This window comes from Labeo rohita, chromosome 5, assembly GCF_022985175.1.
Source record: "Labeo rohita strain BAU-BD-2019 chromosome 5, IGBB_LRoh.1.0, whole genome shotgun sequence".
NCBI classification, from domain to species: Eukaryota; Metazoa; Chordata; class Actinopteri; order Cypriniformes; family Cyprinidae; genus Labeo; species Labeo rohita.
Genome location: NC_066873.1, coordinates 43,728,735 through 43,750,541, shown reverse-complemented (window position 1 = coordinate 43,750,541; position 21,807 = coordinate 43,728,735). Strand labels below are relative to the sequence as shown.

At 32.6% G+C, this 21,807-nt stretch overlaps 3 protein-coding genes across 3 annotated transcripts; 2 read left to right on the top strand and 1 right to left on the bottom strand.

Moving 5' to 3' along the window:
* Positions 1-4,651: 4,651 nt before the first annotated feature.
* On the bottom strand, positions 4,652-6,294 carry LOC127166180 (cystatin-B). The gene is made up of 3 exons (XM_051111288.1): positions 6,130-6,294; positions 5,244-5,345; positions 4,652-5,063 (listed from the first exon to the last, which is right to left on the bottom strand). The coding sequence occupies exons 1-3, from the start codon at positions 6,199-6,201 to the stop codon at positions 4,935-4,937; spliced, it is 303 nt and encodes a 100-aa protein (XP_050967245.1). The 5' UTR covers positions 6,202-6,294; the 3' UTR covers positions 4,652-4,934.
* Positions 6,295-6,926: 632 nt separating this feature from the next.
* Positions 6,927-15,195, top strand: LOC127165475 (thiosulfate:glutathione sulfurtransferase). The gene is made up of 4 exons (XM_051110143.1): positions 6,927-7,202; positions 10,607-10,729; positions 10,804-10,966; positions 14,967-15,195. The coding sequence occupies exons 1-4, from the start codon at positions 7,049-7,051 to the stop codon at positions 15,019-15,021; spliced, it is 495 nt and encodes a 164-aa protein (XP_050966100.1). The 5' UTR covers positions 6,927-7,048; the 3' UTR covers positions 15,022-15,195.
* A 3,488-nt stretch (positions 15,196-18,683) lies between these two features.
* LOC127165479 (cystatin-B) lies at positions 18,684-20,536 on the top strand. The gene is made up of 3 exons (XM_051110146.1): positions 18,684-18,846; positions 19,868-19,957; positions 20,140-20,536. Exons 1-3 carry the CDS (start codon positions 18,775-18,777, stop codon positions 20,266-20,268), a joined length of 291 nt encoding a protein of 96 aa, XP_050966103.1. The 5' UTR covers positions 18,684-18,774; the 3' UTR covers positions 20,269-20,536.
* Positions 20,537-21,807: the final 1,271 nt, after the last annotated feature.

Below are 21,807 nucleotides of genomic sequence, written 5' to 3'. Positions count from 1 at the left end.
ACTCAGATATGGAGAGTAAATGACGACAAGCATTTTCAAATAAATGTACTGCATGGTACATTGTAATTAACTAAACTAAACAACTACATTTAACATAGGCTACATGCATATTATTTTTCTGAAAACTTTGTACAGATAATATATCTGAGAACTTACATTATAAACTGTACCAGAATATATAAAACTCAATATTTCCTTACACATGGGGAGTCTATGGGATTGACTCCCTTTTGGAGCCAGTCTCTTGCGGCCAGTCGATGAATTGCAGTTTAAGTCACTTCCGTGTTGCTTTCAACAGAGAGAGCGGGAGCTTGCTGCTTGGTTCAGGAACACGTGAGGGCTTTGGCGTTGATAGTGCTGCCATAGAAACTCATAATTCAGATAGAGCAGAATGTCACATTTTCATCTCAGAATTATGAGACGGCGTGAATGCAGCATAAGCTCTTGTTTAGCTCCAACCCCAATTAGACACACCTGAACCAGCTAATCCAGCTCTTTCTAGGAACACTAGAAACTTCTCAGCAGGTGTGTTGAGGCAAGTTGGAGCTAAACTCTACAAGACACTGGCCGTCCAGAACCGAGTTTGGGCACCCCTGTTTTAGGCAGCTCCTGTAATAATGCTTATCCTTAATGCAAATATATTTATGCAAAGAGTAAAAACACACATACAAATATATAGTCTTATACTCGTATACATTTTTGTTCAGTTTAAGCTGTTTATATTTTATTTGATTTTCATTATATTTTATTTTTAGTAATGACTGTTTTAGGCTTTTAGTTCATTATAATAAATCAGAATTTTTTTGCTTTATGTTTTATTTTAGTAACTATAAATGACTATTAAAAGTCTGTCACACTTGCAGCGTTTGCCTAAAATAAGAAAATATGACTTTTGTAAAAATCTCAACTTATAATTATTTTTAAAATCTTTGCAGAAATATATTTGCATTATATGGCATGCAGCTAACAACCATAAAACGCTTGTTAAGGATAAGCATTATCACAGGAGCTGCCTAAAACAGGGGTGCCCATACTCGGTTCTGGAGGGCCAGTGTCCTGCAGAGTTTAGCTCCAACTTGCCTCAACACACCTGCTGAGAAGTTTCTAGTGTGCCTAGAAAGAGCTTGATTAGCTGGTTCAGGTGTGTCTAAGTGGGGCTGGAACTAAACAAGAGCTTATGCTGCATTCACATCATCTCATAATTCCATAATACATTCATTACTTAAAATAAAATGAAAATCAATGACACTCAAATAACATATAAACAACTTAAACTAAAAAAAAGTGCAACTAGAAAACAAAATAATACAAGTTTAACTTGAAGTACTAAAATAAATAGTGTATAGTAGTAGAGACTGACTCCAAAAGGGAGTCAATCCCATAGACTCCCCATGTTAAAATGGCCAAATTTACAGCAGCATTTTATTTTTTACAGCCTGGTACAAAAAGTGGTTTTGGTCTATATAGCTAATTGTGCCCTTCATGTCAACTGTGAGGGGGGTGAATTTTTTTAGACCTCATCTGTTTAATTTATATAAAACCTTAAAGTTCTGCTTAATTTAGGGCGTGGCCACTTGAGTGACAGGTGGATTGCCGCTGCTGTCACCACTGTCGTGCTAGGTGGGCGTAGTTTCAACAACCATGCTCCACCCACGACCCCCCTCTTTGTCCATTTTCAATTATCCGGGAGTGACGTGCAGTGACGTGATTCCAAGATGGCGATGGCCGACTCCCGCCCACTAAGAGCTTCAAAAATGCTCTTCAGAAACCTACGGGTGACGTCACGGCCAGTACGTCCATATTTTTTTTACAGTCTATGACCTGAACTCGTAATTGCAACTTGTAAACTCTGAATGTTCTGAGAGCTACGACTTGGACTAGTGACAGATGTACCATGTGACCGCAGCCAGGCTCATGACTTTTTATTCATAGCTTTCCATGTCTTCGGACTCAGAGGTACCGCCAAAGTAGCCTGGCGGCGGTCACGTGGTACATGTCACTGGTCGTAACTCTCAGAACATTCAGAGTTTACAAGTTGTAATTACAAGTTCAGAAGCACATGAGGGCTTTGGCGTTGATAGTGTTGCCATAGAAACTCATAATTCAAATAGAGTAGAATGTCACGTGTTTTTATCTCTAAAGAACTAGACGGCGTGAATGCAGCATAAGCTCTTGTTAAGCTTCAACCCCAATTATACACACCTGAACCAGCTAATCAAGCTCTTTCTAGGCACACTAGAAACTTCTCAGCAGGTGTGTTGAGGCAAGTTGGAGCTAAACTCTGCAGGACCGAGTATGGGCACCCCTGTTTTAGGCAGCTCCTGTGATAATGCTTATACTTAACAAGCGTTTTATGGTTGTTAGCTGCATGCTATATAATGCAAATATATTTCTGCAAAGTTTTTTAAAATAATTATAAGTTATAAGATTTTTACAAAAGTAATAGTTTCTTATTTTAGGCAAATGCTGCAAGTGTGACAGGCTTATTCTTAAACAACCCTATATATTTTGATATAGCCTTTCAAATTATTAATAGTCATTTATAGTTACTAAAATAAAACATAAAGCAAACAAATTTTGAGTTATTATAATGAACTAAAACCCTAAAACAGTCATTACTTAAAATAAAATATAATGAAAATCAAATAAAATATAAACAACTTGAACTAAACAAAAATGTATAAGAGTATAAGACTATATATATGTGTGTGTGTTTTTACTAAAGTAACGCTGGTAAAAATGGGTTTTCACAGATGTAGATGTGGTGTAGTGTGACTAAGTAGTAATGCTTCTCGTGCCATGAATCATGCTTCATTTAGACATGACTCTCCCGTGATAATGTTCCTGTCTCTTTTTTGATTAATAAGCATTTTATGGTTTCCATAGCTGAATGCAAACTCTTAACATGCATTGTTCTCACTCACAATTGAACTATAATACAAATGTAAACTGCAAAGCTTTTGAGCATGTTCATAAATATTCATCTAATATGTCCTTCAGCTTCAGCTATTTTGTCCCCTCATCTTGAGACCACTGTGATCAAAAGTTAGGAGTGTATTAAATAGTTTGCGTGTAACACAACAGTGAATTTGACTGTTAGGTTGAGAAACAGGATTTGTGGTATTGTGGGGAAAAGTAACATATGACTTCATCAAAACCTCTTCAGTCTAAACACAGTCCAGTATTTTTCCATTGTCTTCTCGTTGGTTGCTATAGCTACTATAAGCAGAAAAACATCACAAGACTTCTGTACACAATACATATTTAGGAGTATATACACTACCAGCTGAACATTTTACATGTTTAGATTAATCTTTATTATTATTATTTTTGCACATTTTAGAATAACAGTAAAGTTTCATAAGTTACCATATGGAAATAATGTAGTGACCAAAAAAGTTACATCAGAACTGTCTTATATTATATATAAAACACAGTTTAAAACAGTATTATTTAGTTAACGAAAACTAGACCTAAAATGACAAAAACTAAAGCCATTAAAAATGCATTACTTATAATAAGATATATATTGAAAATAAATAAATAAAAGTTTTTGAACAGTACGGTTTTTATTGTTTTTTAAAGAAGTCACTTCTGCTCACCCAGCCTGCGTTTATTTGATCCAAAGTACAGCAAAAACAGTAACATTTTGAAATATTTTTACTATTTAAAATAACTGTTTTCTGTTTGAATATATTTTAAAATGTAATTTATTCCTTTGAACAAACCTAATTTTTTTCATCATTACTCCAGTCTTTAGTGTCACATGATCCTTCAGAATGATTATAATATGCTGATTTACTGTTTAAGAAATATTTATTATTATTATTATTATCAATATTTAAATCACTTGAGCACATTTTTCGATGAAGAAAATGCTGTTCTTCTGAACTTTCTATTTATCAAAGAAACTTGAAAAAATTCTACTCTGCTGTTTTCGGCATAATAATAATAATAATAATAATAATAATAATAAATGTTTTTTGAGCAGCAAATCAGAATATTAGAATGATTTCTGAAGGATCATGTGACTGGAGTAATGATGCTAAAAATTCAGCTTTGGTCACAGGAATAAATTACATTTTAAAATATATTCACATAAAAAGTTATTTTAAATAGTAAACATATTTTAAAATGTTACTGTTTTTGCTGTACTTTGGACCAAATAAATGCAGGCTTGCTGATTAGAAGTGACTTTAAAAAACTTTTTAAAACATTAGAAATATGACAAAAACAACAAAATGATTAAAACTAAGACTTTAAAATAAAAAAAATTAAAATTAATGAAATGAACTATTTTAATTTAATGGAAAAAAATATTAATAAAAAACTATATTATCTCACTGATACTAAAATAACACTGGTTTGAGTTGATGGATAATGCTGAACATTTGTAGAATTGGAGAATCTGTATTTTAGTACTTGTATTAGTGAAAAAGAAAGAATGACGCCATTATTTCTTTCTTTTTTTCTCAGCCCATTCAAGCTAAAAGGCTTATGATTCATCTGACTTTGTCAATCTTTTTGTTGAGTGTTTTAAAATGCACTGTACTTTTTGGACACAAAAAAAACCCCACACAAAAACATTTTTATGAAAGATTTTCCCATAAACATTCTTTGAGAGGGTATAAAAAAACACAAAGGCTTGCAATTTGAATATAAGAAATTTATTTCCCTTTATTTTAGAATTTCCACTTTTTTATATAACAGATATGGAATGATGATGCAATTATCTCACCACAATACAATGTTTGTAAAAATAAACAAAGATGTGCTGGTCTTCTAAAAATCATTTACATACAGTAGGCACTGGACTGGAGATCATTCTATGGTGTAGAATTGAATAAAGCTTTTGTAACAGCATTTTTTGAGTATATCACATACATCAGCCTATTCTGTAAACAGTATGGCATTTTATTATCTGTGTGCATGTGTTAGAAGTATTCAATATGATCTTGTTGAGTTTTAGACGTCTGGATCCCCTGCACCTGGAGTTGTTGTCCACTGTGAGGAAGCGACTTATGAACCCTCAGATGAACGAATTGATCACATCCTACATTTACCTGAAGAGAGAGATATGGAGAATGAAAATACTCAGTTTACACTTTGAACAGTTTGAAAGTAGATATTGATGTCAGTATGCAAGTTGCAACATAGCAGTCAAAACAGCTGATAAAATCAGATCACAATAATCCACACCACCCCAGTCCATCAGTTAACATCTTGTGAAGTTAAAAGTTTACCTTGATAAAGTAGTTGGTTCCAGCCACAACCTGAGTGGTGAAAGATTTGGCAACGAAAACATCAAACTTCTTCCCTGCCTTCTCTTCTGCCTGATGTTTGACCTGAATCAAAAGATACAGATTTCATATTTAATGCAAACATGTTTAATTGTCATTAAAATAAAGTCAAAACCAAAAAAAATGCTGCTTTATCACAAAACATCATTTCTCGTGTGTTCTTTTCCTCTTTGACCTATAAAAGCCTGTTTTGCAGAAAGTATGTGATTTGTCAAGTTTGACAACGACACACCCAAACACTTAGTCAACACTGTGTGAAGACTGGCCATTAATTCATGTTTTGTATAAGCATTTATTTTATTATTTTATGGATCTAGACTATGACATATGAAGTATACACACATTTTTGATAACGGTGCACTGTTTCCACTGTATATCACGATAATAATAAGTATTTTTAAAGACTATAATAAATTTGAGCATTCTGGTAAGCAACACATTATTCTACAATGCAGTACATCACACAATGTAAGTTAATTTAATAAAACATAATGACATATAACAATTAAAAACAAAGATACTTTCTTTTTAATTGCTTCCTTGTAACTTTTTAAGCTTGCATTAATACCATTTATTGATTGGAATCTCTGTTCCATGCTATTGTTGTATATTAGACAGAAAATTTTGACTTTAAATCATTTAAGATTAAAGAGCTGAACACTGTGATTCTGCATAAATACAAAAAATTGTTTATTATTGTATTAACATATAGCATAGTAATTACTAAACATTAATAAATAGCTTATAACAACTAATAAATGCACATCACGTGCATCCCCATATCAGCTGACTTACAGCATCTAAACAAAAGCAGAAGGTCCAGTCTCACCTCATCGCAGATCTTCTGCACCTCGGGTGTGGCTTGCTTCACCTGGGATGGACCTCCAACCTTTGTCGCCATGGCTGTAATTTGCTTTTGATCGGTGTCGAGATACAGCAAAATGTGTCCAATTCACAGAAATGTCACTGCTACTGTATTTATGTTGTGTTGATCATATGACTATGAGCCATCACTGGAATGCACCATGTGTTCAGAAAAGGCGGGGGGTGATAAAAACAATTTTACAAAAAGTTATGCCTGGAACAGTAATGATATATAACTAAAGCATATATACATTTAGTAAGGTTGGATTTTAAAATCATAAAATAGATTTATGTATAAAAACTACCTGATATATCACGGTTCTTTCCGCTTATATTTTGGTTTAGTCTGAGGTGGGACCAAAAAAAAAGTCCGATGGTAAAAATAATAACCTTTTGTATTTTAATTGCACACTTGTATAATGACTTTCACAATTACGTAATGCCATTATTAAAGAGTAATTAATTGTCTAGACAGCTGCAGAAGAAGAAACGTAAACGACGGAGTCACGTGGTGTATGTAACTGTTCTCAGCGCTGGTATGAACGGACCGATCACAGTCGATTGTGATGACTAGATAAAGATTTGTTTTAGTTAAATTTAAGAGAATAATAGGGAACAAACTGCATGTCTATATAAGACATTTCTCAATTAAATAAATAGGTCTAAACGATTATAGTGAAATATTTCTAATAAAACATAAAACACCCACACATATACAACCAGACGAATACCGTGATTGGCTTTTGAGCCTCTAAGCGCCGCCTGGAGGAAAACGTGATTCATGTTTCACAATACGCTGCTTTAGATCAGTCATAGCTGAAGTTTTTAGACTTAATTCTGTCTGTACTTTAAAGCGCACGCATCTTATTTTGAATTCGACAAAAATGAATACAGGTATGCACCTGAGGTCAGGTGTGTGCGCTCTAGTGGCGCTCCTACTTCTGTCTGTCTCAGCACACATTACGGATCAATGTGATAATGGAGCTGACAGCTGCAGTAAATGGACCAAAACATCTGACAATCAACCTTTAACTACAGGTAAATACTCTAAAGTATTCAACTCTCACTGTATCTGAGTTAATGACAAAATAATAATGTCTAAAATGCTGAAAATGTCAGAGAAATGTTTTTAAAATACTTGAATGTGTATTGTATTTGTATTTCACTGGCTTATATGCGAAACAAAATAATTCTATGAATTTAACGAACGTGACAAAAGTAACACTTGTCTACATGTCTACATGCGAGTTTGCACGTATGGTCAGTGACTCAATCATGGGTCAATGAAAGTTTAATGTTGCATCATATGATGAACGAGTTGACTGCCATATCCTGCCTGATGTCTATGAAAGCCGTTTTCTGTCACAAAAAAAGATTTGGTGAATTGCAATTAGTAGATGAAATGTTGCAGTTATGACATAGAAAGTGGAAATGATGAGAAGTTATGACATAAATGCAAAAAATAATGACACATTGAATAATGATAACATAAAAAGTAAACATTTTGAGATAAATGTAGAAATTATGACATAAAAGTAAAGTTTTATATATACATAAAGGTAAAAATTATAGATAAAATTATAACACTAAGTCATGTTAGGATAATTAGTATGACATACTGAGTCTTAATTATGAGAAAATAATCAATTATCACACGAAAAGTCTAAATTATGAGATACTCTAATGATTATGAGACAAAAAGTTGAAACGATGACAAAAAATTATCAGATAAAAAGTCAGTTGTGGCATAGAAAGTCAAAATTATGAGGTACCGTAGATAAAAAAAAAGTAGAAATTATAACATAAATGTAACAATTATGACATAAAAAGTTAAAGTTCTGACACACTGAGTCATGATTAGATAAAAGTTAAAATTATAAGATAAAAAGTAGAAATTATGATATAAAAGTTAAAATTATATATACATAAAAGTATAAGTTCAAGATAAAATGATGAGTCATATAGTCATAATAAGATAAAAAGCCAAAATTATGACATAAGTCATAATTCATATTATTTTGAGATCCAAAATGTAGAAATGATGAAAAAATGATCAGATAAATAGTCAGTTATGTTAAAATGATGAGATAAATTTAATGAGATAAAATTATGTTTAAAGAATTATAACTTTGAGATAATTATAAGATAAAGGTACGAGGATAAAAAGTCTTATTTATGAGAGAAAAGTCATAATTATGAGATAAAACCCAGAAATTATGACAAATGTAAAAAAAAACAAAACTATAAGAGATAAAAAGTCATTATCTCATTATAGATTATGACATACACTGTAAAAAACAATTTGTTGAGTCAACTTAAAATAATTTGTAACCTAGCTGCCTTAAAACTTTAAGTTCAGTCAACTCAAAAAAAGTTTATTTAACTTGAAACATTAAATTATACTAAGTGACAACTTAGATATTTGATGTGAATCAACTTAAAATTTGAAGGCAGCTGGGTTACTTACCCATCTGTTAAGTTTAGCAAACACAAATATCTAAGTTGTTAATTAGTACAACTTAACATTTCAAATTGACTAAACTTATTTTAGTTGACTGAACTTAAAATTTTAAGGCAGCAGGGTAACAAATTTTTTTAAGCTAACTCAACAAATTGTGTTTTTTATTTTTTACAGTGTACTGAATCATACATTATGAGATAAAACATCTAAATCATGACAAAAAGTCAAATGATGAGATCAACAAGCCATAATTATCCGATAAAAGTCAAACATGACATTAAAATGTTTTATTTTTCATGTCAAAATTACTTATAATTTTAAGAGCTTATTTTATAATTATGACTTAGAATGTAATAATTTGAACTCTGTATATCATAATTGTCATAACTGTCACAATTTTGTCTCCTTGACATCTTTATAAGGTCAATGGTTATATTGTTTTACATTAAATAAATATTATCCAGATTGCATTACCAGGTTTTGGCGTTTTGTAATTCTTCAGTGTTTGTTTTGACGTATTCAACAAGTTCTAATAAGCTTTAGACATCTGAATCCAGTGCAGATGTAGTTTTTCTACAGAATTCATTCTCTTCTGTATGTACCTAAAAGGGGGATATAAAGAATGAAAACACTCAGAGGTTTATACAATTATTATAAACTTGTACACTTTCAGCAGGTAGATATTAATGGCAAGTTGCAAGTGTAGCTTGGCAGTGAAAACATCAAACATCTTCCCAGCCAATTAAAAGATGTAGATTTCATATTTAATTCAAACGTGTGTGTGTCTTGCAAATGTTCTTAACATTGTTCTAGAATGTTCTTAATTTCTTACCCATTTTCCAAAAAAAAATTGTTTTTTGGTTACACTATATTTTAAGCTTTCCTTGTTAAAGTGTAATTAAACACTTAAGTACTACATGTACTTACTATATGGGTAGGGTTAGGATTAGGGTTTGGCTTAGGGTTACTTGCATGTGGTTATGCGTAATTATTGTTAATTATAATAGGAAGTACATGTACCGTGTAACAAGGACACCTTAAAATAAGGACACCTTTTTAAATTATTACTTTCATCCATACATGGTGTATATATTACTACTTATTCTTATATATTACTACATTGTATTCTTATGCTGCATTTATTTATTTATTTATTGTGAGTGTGAGTAAAAACCAGCTCTCACACAGAGCATATTTGTTAAGTTTGATGAATAACTGTAACAAACCCTTATGATTATTCATTCATTCAGGTTATTGAATCATCATTTTGTTGTGTTTGGGTGGGAGTCTAGATTCCCATGAGAATCTACACTATGACCTATTAAGTACACAAGTAATTTTTTTTGACAGTGATGCATTGTTTCCATCGTTAATCAGTTTTGGAGGGAAAAATAAAGAATTTCATAACAAAATGTTAATTTAATAACTCACAAAATAATAATTTAAATGTAATAAAATATATAAATTAAACAAATACATTTAAAATGAATATTTCTATAGGTTGCACAACCCTGTTATTTATATTTGTTATATACATATCCTTGTATCTGAATTGTTTCATTGTAACTTATATGAAATGTAATTAGTTTCTGAAGGATCACGTGACACTGAAGACTGAAGTAGTGATGGTGAAAATTGACAATTGCATCACAAGAATAAATTACATTTTAAAATAAATTCACATAGAAAACAGTTATTTTAAATACTAATAATATTACAGTTTTTACTGTATTTTTTAATTGTTAAAAAACACCCTTGGAGAACATAAGACATATCAAAAACATTAAAAAAACCTACAATATCTACCAAAGGTTGTTAGGTTTGAAATGATACAGCTATATTTATTTTTTGACATTTTACGTGTGCCATTTTAGATGTATATTTATCCATATAAATGGATATTTATCCATATATCCATGTGTATGGATATCATATCATTTATTCAATAGATAGACTCATTCTCACCCATCGTGTGTTTCAGATGATGTTGTGACGTACGAGCAGCTGAAGGAAATGGTGTCGACTGGAAACATCCAGCTCTTCGATGTTCGTGAACCAAACGAGCTGGAAGCAGGATTTATTCCAGGAGCCACTAACATTCCCTGTAAGTCACCAGCACACAAAGGTCTGCACAAACACACACACACATGATGAGTTACAGTGTTTTTGGTCATGCAGTGGGAGATGTGGAGCAGGCCTTCAGACTGAACCCAGATCAGTTTAGAGAGCGCTACGGCGTCCCAAAGCCTGGTTTAGAGGATTCAGACTTTGTGCTGTACTGCAGGAGGGGCATCCGCAGCCTCACCGCACTAGAGATTGCAAGAGATCTGGGATACAGCAGGTATATGATCACTCACACACACACACTGCTATTTCTAGATATGGGAACAATCCATAGACCTTATTTAATACAGTGGGTTTTCTACTGTAAAAGCTGTATTTTCTATTCCCTTAACCTAACTTTTTATTAGCATTTTTAAATATATCTATGTAGTTTTACTGACTTTTATTTCAGTTTTAATTATTTTAGCAAATCAAGGTAAAATAAATGAAAATGAGAAATGTTGGTTTTGTAACTATCTGAAATAAAAGAAGCTTAAAGGAGAAGTCCACTTCCAGAACAACAATTTACAAAAAATGTACTCACCCCCTTGTCATCCAAGATGTTCATGTCTTTCTTTCTTCAGTTGTAAAGAAATTATGTTTTTTAAGGAAAACATTTCAGCATTTTTCTACATATAATGGACTGATATGGTGTCCATATCGGCTTCAAACGATCCTAAATGCGGTTGTAAATGATCCCAGCTGAGAAAGAATGGTCTTATCTATCGAAACAATTGGTTATTTTAATAAAAAATAATACAATTTATATATTTTTTAATGCCAAACGCTTGTCTTGTCTTACTCTGCCTGGACTGTTTTTGTTCCAGTTTATGACATTTAGGGTATGTCAAAAAAAACTCCCATCTCAAACGAGCAAGGGAACTGTTGAAGGACAAACCTGGTGTCAAGTATGGTCTACAGTATCCAGCAAAATTATGGGTCATGTACAACGGCAAGGAACATTATTTCACCGATCCAGACAAAGCCGTTAGGTTTGCGGAAAACTGCTTCGGCTCAGGGTGACTGTCCTAAAGATGATCACTCATTTGTTGAGTGCATTTTTTTCTCTCCTTCTTAGGCACAACCATTTGGTACCCGTTCCTTTTCTTTTCTATATACTCTGAGATGTTCTTCTGAAACTCTTCACTGTGGAGCTGCGTTGAGTTAATGTTTGAAGGTTAAAGAATAATATGTTCATGTTAGGCCTTCTCTAGAATATTAATTTGTGTGTTAATACTCATTACTGTTCTGATACTTATTTTTTTCAACTCAACATTTAAATTTAGCCTATTTCATCTCGTACCACTGGTTTCAGTTGTTGGTTAGATGACGGGGAGCCTGTTTGAGATATGTCAAAGTGGTAAAATGTATGGTGATAATAATTTATTAGCTTCTGAATGATGCAAAGTAATACTGTAACATCAGGTAACAGACAAGGGCTTGTTTTTGCTTCGTGGATTGTGAAAGGAATAAATCACCCTGTTAAAAGAAGTAAAGTACTATCACACTGAAAATCACTTGCTGCGGATATAATTTTTCTGCCGGAAACACATCTGAAACTTGATTCCAAGGATAAGCTGAAATGTAGCTGGATAGAAAATATTTATCAGTCCAATTTTTCTGTTAAATATCATTTAAACTTAAAACCTTGAAAACACACAAAGAGGGTCGGTACATTATATTATCTGGCGAGATGCATTCCTCCTCTATTACGTTAGTGAATGATTTTTTCAAGAAAGTGTTTAATCTTATTCCTAATATGTCTCATACTAATTTAATCGTGGTGGGGGGGGGACTTTAACTGTGTCTTAGATGCGTACCTGGACAGATGATCTTCTAAGATGATCTGTCCAAATTTCAATTTGGTGTAAAGTTGCTTTGGAACGATATGTATTGTGAAAAGCGCTATACAAATAAATTTGAATTGAATTGAATTAAGAGAGCCCCTCAGTCTAACTCAAGGAATTTGTTTTAATACATTTATTAATAACTGTAGTTTAGTGGATATATGGAGACTTTTTCATCCCACCGAGAGAGATTATACCTTTCATTCACAAATTCACAGTGTATACGCACACATTGATTACTTTTTGGTAGAAAATAAATTAATTTCCAATGTCATGAATAATAAGATCCATGATATACTAATTTCAGATCATGCTCCTGTTACATTTGAACTTAATAATTTAACATCCTCACGTCCTGTGTGGAGAATGGATCCGCGGCTTGTCAGTGATCCTGAATTTCATGATTACATGCTTATACAATTGGAAATATTTTTGGAGAATAATGATACCCCCGAAGTTTCACCAGGACTACTTTGGGAAACACTGAAAGCATTTTTAAGAGGATGTGTTATCTCTTATCAGGGGTCCAAAAATAAACTATATAAAACAAAACTTTTAGGGAAACAAATTCATCAGTTAGATAATGAAAATGCACAAAATCCCTCATTAGAAAAATACAAAAAAATTCTACAGTTAAGATATGAATATAATAAAATTGTTTCAGACAAATTGAGTAAATCATTCCTTTTCATTAAACAGAAATATTTGAACTACTTGCAAGACAGTTAGGTAAATTAGAGAATGATAAGACAATTCATAAGATTAAGACAAATTGATTAAGACAGACAAGATATAAACAACTGCTTCAAGGAATTCTATTCAAATTTATACTCCTCTGACCCTTGGACTGACTCACAAGCTATGGATACGTTTCTAAATAAGTGTATTCCTCTCTTAATCAGGATGAGCGTGATTCCCTTAATAAGGATATTTCTTTAGAAGAGTTAAAAAGCACAGGTAATTCCTTAAAGAGTGGTAAAACTCCAGGCCCGGATGGCTTGCCCTCTGAGTTATATAAAAAATGTAATGATACACTTTCCCCCTACCTTCTCAAAACATTTGAGGAGGCACTAGTGACTGGACTACCATCAACGTTTAATGAAGCAATTATAACTGTTATTCCAAAAAAAGGTAAAAATACAGAGGAGGTGGAAGCACTGATCTATAATAGAGAACTGGATTGCTCATGACGTCATAAAACCACCGCGTCACCATATTAGTATTCCCTAGTATGCGCATACATTCTATTGAATGAATAGGAAATTATAAGATTTCAATGAGAAAGCATCACGTAACAAGTCAGCGTTTTTATATCTGAAGTCTCACTGTACATTTTCAAATACAAACGTCCTAAGCATGTAAACAGTTATTTGTTTAATGTCAGGAATTAAAAAAAAAATTAATTGTTTATTTTGAATGTTTAGTTTGTTTTCTTTCATAATTTTGATTGTATTCTTTGTAAAAGTAATAGAAACAAAGTATGTGAGATTGTAAATCAATCTTCAAAATCTTTATCTTTTAATAAAACTTAGCTGACAAAAAAAAAAAAAGAGAAAAACTCCCATCTCATGTTCTCCCTCAACTTCAAAATCGTCCTATATCGCTGTTTTACCTTTTTTGTTAAGGGTGTTTGATCTTCTTTGCATGTTCACTTTGCAAAGACTGTGTCGGTACTTCTGCAGTGATGTAGGATGATTTTAAAATGATTTTTGAAGTTGAGGGAGAAAATACGATTGGAATTTTTCGTCTTGAGTCAGAATACACAGAGTTTCTCAAAAAACATAATTTCTTCAGGACTGAAGAAAGAAAGACATGAACATCTTGGATGAAAAGGGGGTGACAACAGTATATGTGAATCTTTGGTTTGGAAGTGGACTTCTCCTTTAACCTTTCGTTTGTTTTGTTTTTCTGCAGTGTTTTATAGGTTAAAAAAATTATTTTAAAATATTTTATAGTTATGTTTTGTTTTTGTTTTTAATAGATAGTGGCATCAGTTATATAACTGCTTTGATTCCAGTGGTTGTAGGAATAACAGAACAATTTTGATTTGTTTTCTTTTCATCTGGGGACATTTATATAAATCACATCTCTACACAGTTGGCAAAACCACATGGTTTACACAAACTATATAAGGGAAATAAAATAAAATACATACAGACCTAAAGATGAATAGAATGCAAAAAATGAATAAAATAATAGATTGTAAATGCTATAATCATTTGCTCTAAAATATTTTATTTGCTAGAAAAAACTCTACAAATATTGCAATTAAATGTGTGTGCATTTTTTTAAATCTGCATTCGGAAATCACAAAAACCTCATGATAAATCATTTAATTTATGCTCACTCACAAACTACAAAACTCATCATCAGTGTGTTTTTGTCTCTCAGGGCCCGTCATTATGCTGGAGGATACAACGAATGGAATGAGCTGGAGCCTCAGTAAATGAAGCTTATTTCTACTCTGTGAAGGGCTATGAACACTATGAATGAAATTTCTGCAGCACTTGACTGTTAAAATGACAACGCAGACCAAAAATGTATTATTCATGATATCTCAGATGTGTCTATATTTTTTTGTTAAAAAAAGAAAATAATAATAAATAAATAATGAATATTGCATTGATAATTTGATTGCTTTTATGCCATAATATAATTTTTTCAGCACAAACTTTACAGCAATAGACCCAGCTAAAAAATATGTAAAGCTATTTGTGGTACATTCATGTTTTTCAAAATAGCTTAAACAAACACTATAAAATAGGGTTATTGTAGCTATCAAAATTAAATCATAAAAACGTTTTTGTTACTTGAAATAAAATGTAAAACATAATATACATTAAAAAACTTTTTTTCAGATAGATGCCAAAACATTTCTCACTTTCATTTAGTTTAACCATATTAAGTAGTAAAATAAAATAGAATATATATATATATATATAACAAACACACAACAAAACTGCCAAAACCTTAAAGTTAAAATGAAAATGGAAAATACAAAAATATCTCATTCAAAATACTTTGAATTCATAATCAAGCACTGAACAAACCGACGATGGACGAACGGTATAATAACAGGGATTTTCAAACTGAAATAAATTCAAATTCACTTTCTTTGTGACAAGAATTTGAATGCACTACACAAACAAATTCGGTTTCCTACAACCAGTTAAAATTCACCAGCCATGTGGAAAATGATATGCACAAAATTTAGTGAGAATTGAGCCACAAGATGGTGCTCTATTACAGGAGTTTTCATATTGACTAGTCACATTTACTATTAAGAACACAAACCAAAACAGTGGTTTCAGACTTTAAAAAAACAAACAAAACAACAAACTTTACTTTAAGTCAAAGTCACCATCTTAATAATGCCAGCCATGCAAATATTTAATTTCATATTACATAGCTTATGACACACTAAATCTTTAAATAAACTAATGAAAAAATATGAATTTTAACAACCAAACAGTAAAAACTGTAATATTATTAGAATTTAAAATAACTGTTTTCTATGTGGATTTACTTTAAAATGTAATTCATTCTTGTGATGCAAATCTCAATTTTCAGCATCATTACTTCAGTCTTCAGTGTCACATGATCCGGAAAATAATTACATTTCATATAAGTTACAATGAAACAATTCAGATAAAAGGATATAGACAGTCATATGAAAAAGTTAGGACACCCTATTGAATTTCACGGTTTTCTGTATCAGGACATAATAAAGAATGATCTGGTCCTTGGCAGGTCTTAAACTTCGAAAAATAAATCCTCAGATCAACATCATCACATGACATATCACACTGTGTCATTATTTATTTAACAAAAATACAGCCAAGAGGGAAAGGCCATATGTGACAAAGTTAGGACACCCTATGAGTCAGTTGCCTGTAGATCCACTTTTAGCAGCAATAACTTGAAGCATTCATTTTCTGTGTGACTTTATCAGTCTCTCACGTCGTTCTGGAGGAATTTGGACCACTCTTCTTTTCAACGTTGCTCCAGTTTATTGAGGTTTGTGGGCATTTGCTTATGCACAGCTCTCACCACAGCATTTGAGTCAGGATGAGCTCTGGACGTGGACTGGGCTATTGCAACACCTTGATACTTTTCTTTTCAGTCATTCTGTTGTAGATTTGCTGGTGTGCTTGGGATCATTGTCCTGCTGCATGACCCAATTTTGGCCCAACTTTAGATGTCGGACAGACGCCCTCGCATTTGACTCTAGAATACTTTGACACAGAGGAGTTCATGGTCAACTCAATGACTGTGAGGTGCCCAGGTCCTGTGGCTAAAAAACAAGCCCAAAATGATCAGCCCTCCTCCAGCATGCTTGTCTTTTGGTATGAGGTGTTTGTGCTGATATGCTCTTTACTTTTTCACCAAACTTGGGGCTGTGCATTATGGCCAAACATCTCCACATCGGTCTCGTCTGTTCAAAGGACATTATTCTAGAAGACATGTGTTTTGTTCAGATGCAACTTTACAGACCTAAACTGTGCAGCAATGTTCTTTTTTTAGATAGAAGAGGCTTTATTCTGCCAAGCCTTCCAAACATGCCATTTTGTCCCATATTTTTCTAATTGTATTGTCATGAACTTTATCATTTAACGTTAACTGAAGCCTGTATAGTATAAGGTGTAGTTCTTGGGTTGTCTGCCGTTTCTCTGAGCTTTACACGGTCTGATCTTGGGGTGAATTTTCTGGGACGTCCACTTCTGGAAGGAAAGGTGTCTGTTTTAAATGTCATTCACTTGTGAATAAACTTCAGATAGTTTGGAAATGGCCGTATTACTCTCCTAAGATTGATGGCAGCAGCAATTGCTTCTCTAAGATGATTGCTGATGTCTTACCTTCTTGGCAATGTGTTAACACACACCTGAAGGCTCCAGACCAGCAAACTGTCAAAGCTTATGCTTTTATAGAGGCGCTCACACTTGCTGATGATCAGTTAATCAAAGGTATTTGATTAGCAGTGCTTGACTGTTATTTACCCTCTTAATTCCAGTGTTAACAGTAAGGGTGTCCTAACTTTGTCACAAATGGCTTTTCCATTTTGGCTTTATTTTGGTTCAGTAAATAATGACAGGGTGTAATTTGTCATGTGTTGTTGTTCATCTGAGGTTTTATTTTCAAAATTTTAAGACCAGCCAAGGACCAGTTTTTTTTAATGATGTCCTGATACGTAAAACCATGGAATTCAATTGGGTGTCCTAAGTTTTTCACATGACTGTATATTACAAATATAAATAACAGGGTTGTGCAGCCTATAGAAATATTAATTTTAAATGTATTTGGTTAATTTATATTTTATTATATTTAAAATATTATTTTGTAAGTTATTAAATTAACAATTTGTTATGAAATTCTTTATTTTTCCCTCCAAAATTGATTAACAGTGAAAACAACGCATCATCGTCAAAACAATTACTTGTGTATTACTAAATGGCTTATAGTCTAGATTCTCATGGGAATACTGATTTAATAACCTGAATGAATCAATAACCATAAGGGTTTGTCATAGTAATTCATCAAACTTAACAAAAATGATCTGTGAGAAAGTTGTTTTTTACTCATATTCATAATAAATAAATAAATAAATAAAACCTCTTTAGGTACATACAGAAGAGAATGAATTCTGTAGAAAAACTACATCTGCACTGGATTCAGATGTCTAAAGCTTATTAGCACTTGTTGAATACGTCAAAACAAACACTGGAGAATTTTAAAATGCCAAAACCTGGTTATGCACTCTGGATAATATTTATTTAAAGGCAAAACAATATAACCATTGACCTTAAAAAGATGTCTAAAGATGTCTACTTTTTCATTATGAGTATCTCATTATTACAATTTATGTCATAATTTTGACTTTTTATCCCATTATGATTCAGTGTCATAATTTTTACTTTTATGTATATATTTTACTTTTATGTCATAATTTCTAATCTCTAATGATATATAACTAAAGCATATATAAATGTATATATGCTTTAGTTATATATCATTACTGTTCCAGGCATAACTTTTTGTAAAATTGTTTTTAATCACCCCTGCCTGTTCTGAACACATGGTGCATTCCAGTGACGGCTCATAGCGATATGATCAACACAACATAAATACAGTAACAGTGACATTTCTGTGAATTGGCAACATTTTGCTGTATCTCGACACCGATCAAAAGCAAATTACAGCCATGGCGACAAAGGATGGAGGTTCATCCCAGGTGAAGCAAGCCACACCCGAGGTGCAGAAGATCTGCGATGAGGTGAGACTGGACCTTCTGCTTTTGTTTAGATACTGTAAGTCAGCCGATATGGGGATACATGTGATGTGCATTTATTATTTGTTATTAGCTATTTATTAATGTTTAGTAATTACTATGCTATATGTTAATACAATAATTAACATAATAAATAAAAATGATTTATGTAGAATCACAGTGTTCAGCTCTTTAATCTTAAATGATTTAAAGTCAAAATTTTCTCTACCAAGAAGAACAATGCACTTAAAGCATACTAGCACTTCACCGTGTGTTGCATTTTGCCTTACTATATATATGTATATATGTTGTTGTGTTTTTAATGCATGTTCTTAATTGTTTTATTTGTCTTTATTTATTAGTATTGTTTGTTCAGAGATAAAGATAAATTTCCCCTCAGGGACAAACAAAGTTTATCCTTATCCATAAATTTCTGTCTAATGTAACACAATAGTATGCAACAGAGATTGCAATCAATAAATGGTATTAATGCAAGCTTAAAAAGTTGCAAGGAAGCAATTAAAAAGAAAGTATCTTTGCATTTAATTTTAATATTTCATTATGTTTTATTAAATTAACTTACATTGTGTGATGCACTGCATTGTAGAATAATGTGTTGCTTACCAGAATGCTCAAATTTATTATAGTCTTCAAAAAGACTTATTATTATTACCGTGATATACAGTGAAAACAGTGCACCATTATCAAAAATGTGTGTATACTTTATGTGTCATAGTCTAGATCCATAAAATAATAAAATAAATGCCTAAACAAAACATAAACAAATTGCCCATCTTCACACGGTGTTGAGTAAGTGTTTGGGTGTGTCGTTGTCAAACTTGACAAATCACTTCCTTTTTGCAAAACAGGCTTTTATAGGTCAAAGAGGAAAAGAACACACGAGAAATTATGTTTTGTGATAAAGCAGCATTTTTTTTTTTTTTGGTTTTGACTTTATTTTAATGACAGTTAAGCATGTTTGCATTAAATATGAAATCTGTATCTTTTGATTCGGGTCAAACATCAGGCAGAAGAGAAGGCAGGGAAGAAGTTTGATGTTTTCGTTGCCAAATCTTTCACCACTCAGGTTGTGGCTGGAACCAACTACTTTATCAAGGTAAGCTTTTAACTTCACAAGATGTTAACTGATGGACTGGGGTGGTGTGGATTATTGTGATCTGATTTTATCAGCTGTTTTGACTGCTATGTTGCAACTTGCATACTGACATCAATATCTACTTTCAAACAGTTCAAAGTGTTTGTAAACTGAGTATTTTCATTCTCCATATCTCTCTTCAGGTACATGTAGGACATGATCAATTCGTTCATCTGAGGGTTCATAAATCGCTTCCTCACAGTGGAGAAAAACTCCAGCTGCATGGGATCCAGACGTCTAAAACTCAACAAGATCGTATTGAATACTTCTAACACATGCACACAGATAATAAAATGCCATACTGTATACAGAATATGCTGATACATGTGATATACTCAACTAATGCTGTTACAAAAGCTTTATTCAATTCTACACCACTGAATGATCTCCAGTCCAGTGCCTACTGTATGTAAATGAGTTTTAGAAGACCAACACATCTTTGTTTATTTTAACATTGTGTATTGTGGTGAGATAATTGCATCATCATTCCAGATCTGTTTTATATAAAAAAGTGGAAATTCTAAAATAAAGGGAAGTACATTTCATATATTCAAATTGTATATATATATTTTTTTTATAAAAATGTTTTTTGTGTCTTTTTTTGTGTCCAGAAAAGTACAGTGCATTTAAATACACTCAACAAAAAGATTGACACAGTCAGATGAATCATAAGCTAGGCAACCCTGGTCTAAAAGAAGCCTGAATAATCACACTTGATACTTTTCAACATATTTAAGTTACAGTAGTAAGGAAATATTGAGTTTTATATATTCTGGTACAGTTTATAATGAAAGTTCTCAGATATATTATCTGTACAAAGTTTTCAGAAAAATAATTATCACTTGAATTAAGATTATAATAAGTGAGGGATAATATACATCTTTATTTTGCAATAACAAATGGGTGGATGTGAACATTATAATAAGTAAGGGATAATATACATCTTTATTTTGCAATAACAAATGGCTGGATGTACATTATCCCACAGCTGCTTGCCACAAAAACAAGTAGAAATGAAACACTGATCTGAGATGAAATATTTGAATGCAAAGTTGCGATGAAGAAATCAGTTGCTAGCAAGCTGCACGTTCAAACTAGACAGACATTTTTGGATACAGTGCAGTCATACCACTATTGTTACACAACATTTCACCACATAAATAACTAAGTAGTACTTACAGTTAGGGCTGAGGAAACTTGAAGACAGTAAACATACGATTGATACAATATATGGTTTGTGTTCTTCAAGCAATCTTGGATATTTTTATAAGGATAAAGTATATTTATAATGCAATGCTAATCGACATAGCCTTTATAATACTATAAAATATGATTTCTGCCTCATTCTGTAATACAAAGCCACGTTTGATCGCAAAAGGTTATTTCAAACACTTTATGAAGTTAATTTGGAGAAAAAGCATGTCAGTAAACGATATCTTTGTTGGACAACAGGTTTGTAAACAGGCTCAAACACACGCAAAACTGCACTGCACACTTGAGGAAAAATGTGGGGGGGCTTATTCAAGGCTCAGATTGATTTTTGTTGCACTGCACAGTTTCGATCAAACCAATGCGCCACTGCTGTGGCATGTATAAGAGAATATGGCTCCTGTAGGAGCCGGCACTGCTGCGGCAGAGGAAAAATGTGGGAGGGGCTCCAGCGGGAGTGGGCACTGCTGTGGCATTTGTAAGAGAAGAATGTGTCTCCTGCGGGAGCGGGCACTGCTGCGGCAGTGGGGGGAAATACGGAAGAAGGGCTCCTGCGGGAGCGGGCACTGCTGCGGCAGTGGGGGAAATTACGGAAAAAGGGC

What these genes read in the sequence shown, in the direction of transcription:
- LOC127165479 (XM_051110146.1), top strand. Translation starts at nt 18,775, where the DNA reads ATGGCGACAAAGGATGGAGGTTCATCCCAGGTGAAGCAAGCCACACCC. An exon ending in TGCAGAAGATCTGCGATGAG is followed by an intron (nt 18,847 to 19,867) that starts GTGAGACTGGAC and finishes GTCAAACATCAG; the next exon opens with GCAGAAGAGAAGGCAGGGAA. An exon ending in GAACCAACTACTTTATCAAG is followed by an intron (nt 19,958 to 20,139) that starts GTAAGCTTTTAA and finishes ATCTCTCTTCAG; the next exon opens with GTACATGTAGGACATGATCA.
- LOC127166180 (XM_051111288.1), bottom strand. Translation starts at nt 6,201, where the DNA reads ATGGCGACAAAGGTTGGAGGTCCATCCCAGGTGAAGCAAGCCACACCC. An exon ending in TGCAGAAGATCTGCGATGAG is followed by an intron (nt 5,346 to 6,129) that starts GTGAGACTGGAC and finishes CTTTTGATTCAG; the next exon opens with GTCAAACATCAGGCAGAAGA. An exon ending in GAACCAACTACTTTATCAAG is followed by an intron (nt 5,064 to 5,243) that starts GTAAACTTTTAA and finishes CTCTCTCTTCAG; the next exon opens with GTAAATGTAGGATGTGATCA.
- LOC127165475 (XM_051110143.1), top strand. Translation starts at nt 7,049, where the DNA reads ATGAATACAGGTATGCACCTGAGGTCAGGTGTGTGCGCTCTAGTGGCG. An exon ending in CAATCAACCTTTAACTACAG is followed by an intron (nt 7,203 to 10,606) that starts GTAAATACTCTA and finishes CGTGTGTTTCAG; the next exon opens with ATGATGTTGTGACGTACGAG. An exon ending in AGAGATCTGGGATACAGCAG is followed by an intron (nt 10,967 to 14,966) that starts GTATATGATCAC and finishes TTTGTCTCTCAG; the next exon opens with GGCCCGTCATTATGCTGGAG.